The sequence below is a fragment of the Eleginops maclovinus genome, chromosome 11, assembly GCF_036324505.1.
Source record: "Eleginops maclovinus isolate JMC-PN-2008 ecotype Puerto Natales chromosome 11, JC_Emac_rtc_rv5, whole genome shotgun sequence".
In the NCBI taxonomy this organism is placed as follows: Eukaryota; Metazoa; Chordata; class Actinopteri; order Perciformes; family Eleginopidae; genus Eleginops; species Eleginops maclovinus.
This window is the reverse complement of record NC_086359.1, coordinates 6764101-6771581: the sequence shown is the minus strand read 5'-3', so window position 1 is coordinate 6771581 and position 7481 is coordinate 6764101. Positions and strand designations below refer to the sequence as shown.

Below are 7481 nucleotides of genomic sequence, written 5' to 3'. Positions count from 1 at the left end.
GATTGTATTCACTCGCTCACATGTTAATATTTCATTCAGTGTTTATAGCTGGCACATCTTAATGATCCTCATATATTTAAGGCAAGGTGCGCAAAAAGTGTGAATTTTTGGTTAATTGCGCTTGTTTTTATCCGCTCTTAGAAATACCATAGCTGTTTATTCCCTCTTATGTTATTTTTTTTATGAAACCTGCTGCTTAATCCTCTGTGTGCTTGTCCCCTTGCAGACACTTATCACCTGTCTTGTCACATGTATTGTCAAAGTCATCTTTTACTTTTCTGAAACTTTTATTCTCCAAAACTCTCCAGTGAAATTATCATGAGTCATTCCACCTCCCGTCGGTGCCCCGTTAAGGGCAGGGTTTAACCAGATGAGCCCTCTGTTACTCATACAGTGTGTTAAATTATAGGCATGTGTATTCACACAGTTTCATTCCTTTTAGCTTTGGGGAAATTGTGAAAATCTGAGACACTGCAGCACAGCAAGAATAAACAACCAGCTTCATTTAGGCACCGTTTTTAGGGGAGTGCACAGCTTGGCGGTGGGTCGGGGGTGGATATGCCCCAGCATATTGTATAGTACTCTCGCAGACAGAGAATAAGGTGAGCAGACATTGCCTTGGCTATTGATTATTACCCAGGTAATTGGTTATTGATTACTCCCAGCTTTCTTGTCTAAGTCCGAGGGGAACTGTACGGTACGATCATTCAGTTACGGATTGAGTTTTGTTTTCTGCCAAATCTAATTTCAGTATGGAAGATCTAGCTGCATGTGTAAGGGTAAATGGAAAGTCCAAAACAGATGAATCAGCTTTTCCTGCTGCTCACAGTGTTGACTTGCACTGCGGATCCCGCCTGAAAAGCATCAAGCGCTGGATACCTGTGGACTACAAGAATGAAATTGTTCAGTTTTTAAAACTGACAGGGCCCGTGGTAAGATTGTGTTCTGATGGAGTCAACTCTTTGTTCACTAGACCTAACATTTTCAGAACTAGAGGTATAGTCTGCAACAATATTCAGAGTGACCGAGTGACTCATAATAACTACATCTGTGTTGTTGAGGCTATTAGGATTGTACATTTTTTAAAACCGGCTATAATTGAGAGTATTTTACCGTAGAAGTCACTTAGTACCGTGATAAAAGTGAATACATCTGAGTTACCTTTGATTTAAAAAGGCTTCAATTGCTTCATTTCCAACATGGGGTTTGTGCTGTACCAGTAATTATTTTCCATTTGCGACCTGCTTTAATAAAACAGGAATGAACAGGGTAATAACTGCAAACCATCGGGACTAATTAGACAAAGAATTGCCTGACAGTAATAAAAGTGGGCATCATGTTAACTAAAACAGATTACACTGGCTTAAATAGATGCATTAGAGGAATCACTAGCTCAATTATCAGACACATTCAGTGTGATATGTTGGCTGTACTCGTAAAGCACTTGGAGACGTTTTAGATGTTCAAAAGTAACCCTTAAATGACTTAAAATTGCTTTCATAAACAGAATAACTACTCAGAGTCAGAGATATCTTTCGAAATGTGTTTTTAGTATACCATAGAAATAAGTTGCATCTGTAAGTGTCTCCTGAAAAGAAAATTATACATTTGGAGAGGGTAAAAAAATAGTTCAGCATGTATCTACTTGTCACTGCCTTCCATTTCGTGCACAAAGCCAGTACTTGATAGATGAGGACATTTAGTTTTCTTTTGTGCAAACCTTTTGATGCCAAAGGCTGTCAAAAACCTACACCAGCAATCACCAGAACTACAGAGAAAAGACAAGTAGTAAAGACATTCAGAAATACAAAGGAACTGCAGTAAAACCTAAGCATAACACATGTCAGCTGCCGATGAGTGGATAATAACGCCATCAGCTACTTTATGTGCCGCATGTGGAGTTTAATGTCTCATTCGGGTTGGCTGCAGTTCATCTATGTGGTTATAGTCATGCAGACGAGCATGATTTTTGTTTTTCAGGTTATTTCACAGATGATGAGTTTCCTGATCGGCTTTGTCAGCATGGTGTTCTGCGGTCACCTGGGGAAAACAGAGCTGGCGGGGGTGGCGTTAGCGATAGCGGTGAGTCAGTTTAGCTTTATCTTTTTTTGGCCTTCTGTTTGATGTCATTGCATTTAAATGTAACTACTTGTGTATGTATATATACATGGGTATAGCTGGGTATATATATATATATGATTTTATACAAATATATCCATCTGTGTTCTTGACTCTCGATGAATTGTATGAATTGGAGCAAAATGCTAGCAACTGGAAGACAACCCAAGAACATATCTTAGTCCCCTCTGTATATCATTGCCTTGTCATCAGTTTTGTTTTAATATATTAGTGTTGACATTTTTTATTTCCATTATTTGATTTTGTATTTCAATGTTTGTGTCTCTTTGTTGTGTTTTACCCTAAGCCTACTTTATAAAAAAAAAATAGTTTGTATTCTCAGTGAAATTCATCAGTTGATGAAGTCGATTAATAAAGAATTTAAATATGAATAAATAATTGAACTTCTTCTTCGATTTGAATCATCTATCAAAGCATGAATCTGTGTTTTATTTTCTCTCTGAACTATAGGTCATAAATGTCACAGGTATTTCCATTGGCTGTGGTTTGGCTTCAGCATGTGATACTCTCATCTCTCAGGTAGTATTTTATTACAACCAGGTCAGTCCTGACCAGTGACTGCTGCGTTCACAGTATGCTCCTACAGATGTTCCTGTGTTAAATTGCACATGAGTAAGCTTTATTTCCTTTTCTTGTTTTTCTGACCCGTTCCCTGCAGACCTATGGGAGTGGTAACCTGAAGCGTGTCGGAGTGATACTCCAGAGGGGAGTTTTGATTCTGCTCTTAGCCTGTTTCCCCTGCTGGGCCCTGCTCATTAACACTCAGCCCATTCTGCTGGCTGTCAGGCAGAGCGCAGAGGTCGCCAGGTGAACCCCCTCTGCACTTGAAAATCAGTGCATCACAAAAGCATACTGACATTGAATGCTTCATACTGTATACACTCATCACTCATGAATCAAACAACTGTGGGATATTTATTGCCATTTCCTCCTTTTTTTGTCATCATAAAGACTCTCCCAGCTGTATGTTAAGATCTTTATGCCAGCTCTGCCTGTGAGTTCGTCCTCCTCCACATTTTTTCTTTGAACATTTGGTTTATGTTCAACCACATAGATGTAAAGAGGTCCTATTATGCTCCTTGGGGTTTTCCTGTAGTGTGTTATATAGGTTTTTGTGCACACACTCCCCCCCCCCCCTGCCTGAAACGCCTCCATTGGACTCCTTTGTTTACTTCTGTGACATAGTGACATCATGTTGTTTAGCGCACCGACACATTTTACATGATAGACTAAGGGGTGGGCTGATCGCAACAGAGCCGGCCAGCTAACCAATCAGAGCAGACTGGGCACTGGTTTCAGACAGAGGGTGAAAAGAGGTGCTGCAGCACAGGCAGGATGAGAAAAATAAAGAGCTTTTTGAACATTAAAGAATGGAGACATGTCACATAGAGGCAAAAAAAAATACAAATATGAACCTGGAAATTAGCATAATATGTCCTCTTTAGATAATGGTTGAGTTGCATTATTGAACCTTTTAACCTCATTCATCCTCATGTTGGATTCTGCAGGCTGCCTTCATGTACCAGCTGCAGGCGAGTTATCTCCGGAATCAGGTGTGTTTAATGTCTGCAAGACCACTTTTTTTTTCGTTTGTTTTCGTAAGGAGTGTGTGAGAGACTAATACGAAGCAGGTGGAATGATGTGGTTTTTTTAAACAGCTTACTTTGGCTCGCAGGGCATCATGTGGCCCCAGGTGATTTCCGGAGCCATGGGGAACATTTTAAATGTAATAATCAACTACATCTTCCTCAAGCATCTGGATCTGGGGATCACGTGAGTACACCCACCAGCGTACTCCTTAACTGAGTCATCATTTTTTCTATTTTAACCAATCAGTGTTTAAATCAGAGTAAGGAGATTGTATGTTTATGAGTCATTCTTCATAGTCATCAGGAGGACTTCTTTGTGCGACTGCAGTGACTACATGCTTTGTTTTTGTACCTTCTTTGTTTTGACACCACCAAAGTGGATCTGCAGCTGCCAATGCCATCTCTCAGTATTCCTTGGCTGTGTTCTTGTTTGTTTACATCAGCTTCAGGGGGCTGCACAAAGCTACATGGGACGGTACGTTCAGGAGATAAAGTCACTGCGGGGATAACTTTTCTCTTGCTTCCTCATGATTGCATGATTAAATATATCTGGGAAAACTGTGTAACTTGGTGCTATTTAGCAGCACAACTCTGGCTTAGTCAGAGGAATCTATCTAACATAAGTAGTGCTCATTAGCAAACATGCTAACACAAAACTTGGATTGTAAACGTGTTGAACAGAACCTCCACAAACAAGCATCTAACAATTATTTTTTGGTTTATGCTGCTACAGAACTGTGCCCAACAACATTCATAAAGAGCAACTAGGATGTATGACGAATGAATTTATTTATAACCATGCAAAATTCACACTGTTGGATGAGGGTTCAGTTCTGAATTGTGGACAAATCTGCATTTCACATGATCCGTCCTCCCTTCTGTTACCTCCTAGGCTGGTCAGCAGACTGCCTGCAGGAGTGGGGTCCTTTCCTCCACCTGGCCATCCCCAGCATGCTGATGCATTGCCTGGAGTGGTGGCTGTATGAGATCGCAGGGTTCCTGGCAGGCATCATCAGTGAGGTTGAGTTGGGGGCGCAGTCTATAGTTTATCAACTGGCTGCTATTGTTTGCATGGTAAGTGCCTCACATATTGCTCTTTCCCTTTATAACTCTATTCTCGTATATTTTGGATCGATAAAGTAATAGAACAAAGTGCATGATCATGACCTTTTCTATCTGAACAGTTTTACATAACGTTTCATACTGAACAGGAATGTATGTCATTATAAACTTACAATAAATAAAGCATATATTGTCCTTTTGCTAGACCACAGAGCCCTGCTGTTATTGTTCCTGAGCAATCAGGTCCTAAATAAGTTGTAAAAGGATGAAAAACTTAAGAAAACTGATAAAGTTCCTATCTTAAATCTGAGAGCTTTATAAGGCATGAACTCAAACACACTACTTATCCACTGAGTGACGTTTGGGGGGTTCCTTCAACACCCCTAGCACAGAAGAGAAGGACTTTCAAGAATTGAAATATATATTTCGAGAAATATTTTTGGGATTATCTACAGGACATTATAAAGAATCTAACAAATATTGTCTGTGAATTAATTGTTACTATTTTTTATTCATCTTGTCCACCACAGTTTCCAGTGGGTATCTCCGTGGTTGCCAGTGTTCGTGTTGGAAATGCTCTTGGTGCTGGGAACACAGAGCAAGCCAAGCTGTCCAGCAAGGTCTCGCTCATCTGTGCATGTATGGATCACATTAGTAGCCTGACAAATCTCCCCCATCATGTACCAAAACAATGACAATGACTGCTATAGAGTTCTGTTTCAGAGATGTCCTTGGATCATGTGCCATGTTTGTCTACTTAAATGTACCACTCTGAAGTCACCTGTTAACAAAACAAAAGTGGTACTCCACTATGTATGTATTCCCCAGACTTGTCTAACAATGTGTCTTTCCCTCCCCTTCCAGGTTTTGTCTCGTGTCTCATTGGAGCAGGTCTTATTGTGTTAAAAGATTTGGTTGGTTACATTTTCACCACAGAGCAGTAAGTACATATGTTCACACAATGAGCTTGTGCCAGAGTGTAATTCATCATGTATTAACTTCAGAGGTTACTGATCCATGTCAGCAAAGTTAACTTAGACATTTTGTTTATTGCATCATCACTACCAGAGACAGGCCGTTTGATTGCTAGTCAAATAATATTGGCTTAGTACTGAGGTGTTTTGGTATCAGGTATTTTAATATTCTTTCTTTTAGAGACATTATTCAGAGGGTGGCGGATGTCATGAAGCTGTACTGCGTAAGCCATGTCGCTGAAGCCATTGCGGTTAGAACCTTTTTCCACATAACTCACATTATTTTTCTGCAGGGCGACACAAAACCCAACTTGTTTTTATTAAGTTTTAAATGTCTGGTTATTTCTTCTCCACAGGCTGTGACCGGAGGTATTGTAAGAGGGACAGGGAAGCAAATGATTGGTGCTGTGTGCAACTTGGTGGGTTACTACTTGATTGGGTTCCCCATTGGAGTGTCTCTGATGTTTCCTGTTAAAATGGGCATTGTAGGTAAGGGTAAAAAAATTCAAATATAGTGAAAACATGACAACATTTTCACTCTAACAAACTGCCCTTTTTCCATCTCTGTCGCAGGGCTGTGGTCGGGGTTTTTAATTAGCGTTTTGATACAGTCTACTTTCTTTATTATTTTCCTGTGTAAACTAAACTGGACAAAAGTCACTGAAGAGGTGAGTAACTCCACTGGTCTGTTTAATTATTACAGTGCCATAGTCTTTTCAACATCAAACATTCTTTGTCATTGTTTTAAATATCTCTGAATAGGCGCTAATAAGAGCTGGAGTCCACATTACAGACAGGAACCAGATCTTTGCGATAGAAACCAAAGGTAATCACCAGTAGCTGTTTACTTGATCTATAGCTCAATATGAACGTGTTCTCCCTGGGAACTATTGCACAAGGGAAATTAATCATGTAGTAAAATCCCCGACAGACTCTGGTGAGAAACAGGACCACGTACGATCCGGTTCTTTGAGTCCTGTGGAGGGGAAGCTGGAAGGTCAGCAGACTTCAGATGACGTGGCTCTATCAGTCAGGCAGCTGGTGGTGCGACATGGCCTCGCTGTGCTACTCATGTTCATCATCCTCGCCGCTGGAGTCCTCATTAGCGAGCTACTAATCAGACTGCTAGAGTTAGATGGGTGACTGCAGCATGAAACCAAGCTCTGTGACTGTGCCTCCAAAGGTACAGAAGCATCTTCATGTATGGTAGAAAAGCATGTCGAGGAAAGGAAACCTACTCTACAAAATCCACTACAAAATGATCAGTTCAACAATATCTTTGGGAGAAGAATCAGCTCTAATTTCACCATCATGTGCGATTTGTAGTGACACATTTATGTTCCGTACATCTCCTCTTTTATAAAACGTATGTCCATCTATTATGCACCAATGATAACCTAATAGCTGCATTACATTAAATGTTACACAAGTAAAATGTTTCATAACTGCATTAAATAAGTTGAATTATTGCACCTTGTATAAAAGTTGTTGAATTCATGTAGATCCATTTGAATTCATCTACCTTCATTAGTCAGTATTTCTTGCTCTAAACCTATTCAACTTCAAACTCACTCACAAATGAGTTCTGATATTGGTCACGATTTGGACAATCTGATAAGAAACTCAGCCAATGAAATGCTGAACTGAAGAAAAACTTGCTCCTTTTCATAGAAACATGCTGTGTAAGAAGGTTTCCATTTGAGACACTGACGAAATA

The 7481-nt window shown here is 40.0% G+C and overlaps 1 protein-coding gene across 4 annotated transcripts; it reads left to right on the top strand.

Moving 5' to 3' along the window:
- The first annotated feature begins 445 nt into the window (after window positions 1-445).
- On the top strand, window positions 446-7248 carry LOC134872173 (multidrug and toxin extrusion protein 1-like). Of its 4 annotated transcripts, none has more exons than XR_010166783.1 (17): window positions 446-602; window positions 752-932; window positions 1981-2082; window positions 2590-2658; window positions 2798-2946; window positions 3091-3133; window positions 3648-3692; window positions 3815-3912; window positions 4106-4203; window positions 4621-4802; window positions 5321-5429; window positions 5655-5730; window positions 5946-6015; window positions 6121-6249; window positions 6338-6432; window positions 6527-6590; window positions 6696-6858. XR_010166783.1 is itself a non-coding variant. In XM_063895344.1 (17 exons), the coding sequence occupies exons 2-17, from the start codon at window positions 753-755 to the stop codon at window positions 6905-6907; spliced, it is 1725 nt and encodes a 574-aa protein (XP_063751414.1). In that variant the 5' UTR covers window positions 460-602; window position 752; the 3' UTR covers window positions 6908-7248. The 4 variants fall into 4 exon arrangements, 3 of the variants coding, with proteins under 3 accessions (XP_063751412.1, XP_063751414.1, XP_063751413.1); XM_063895344.1 differs by having other exon boundaries at window positions 460-602; window positions 6121-6253; window positions 6696-7248; XM_063895342.1 differs by having other exon boundaries at window positions 455-602; window positions 5946-6253; window positions 6696-7248.
- The last annotated feature ends 233 nt before the right edge of the window (window positions 7249-7481 follow it).

What these genes read in the sequence shown, in the direction of transcription:
- LOC134872173 (XM_063895342.1), top strand. Translation starts at nt 753, where the DNA reads ATGGAAGATCTAGCTGCATGTGTAAGGGTAAATGGAAAGTCCAAAACA. An exon ending in GGGTGGCGTTAGCGATAGCG is followed by an intron (nt 2,083 to 2,589) that starts GTGAGTCAGTTT and finishes TCTGAACTATAG; the next exon opens with GTCATAAATGTCACAGGTAT. An exon ending in TACATTTTCACCACAGAGCA is followed by an intron (nt 5,731 to 5,945) that starts GTAAGTACATAT and finishes TCTTTCTTTTAG; the next exon opens with AGACATTATTCAGAGGGTGG.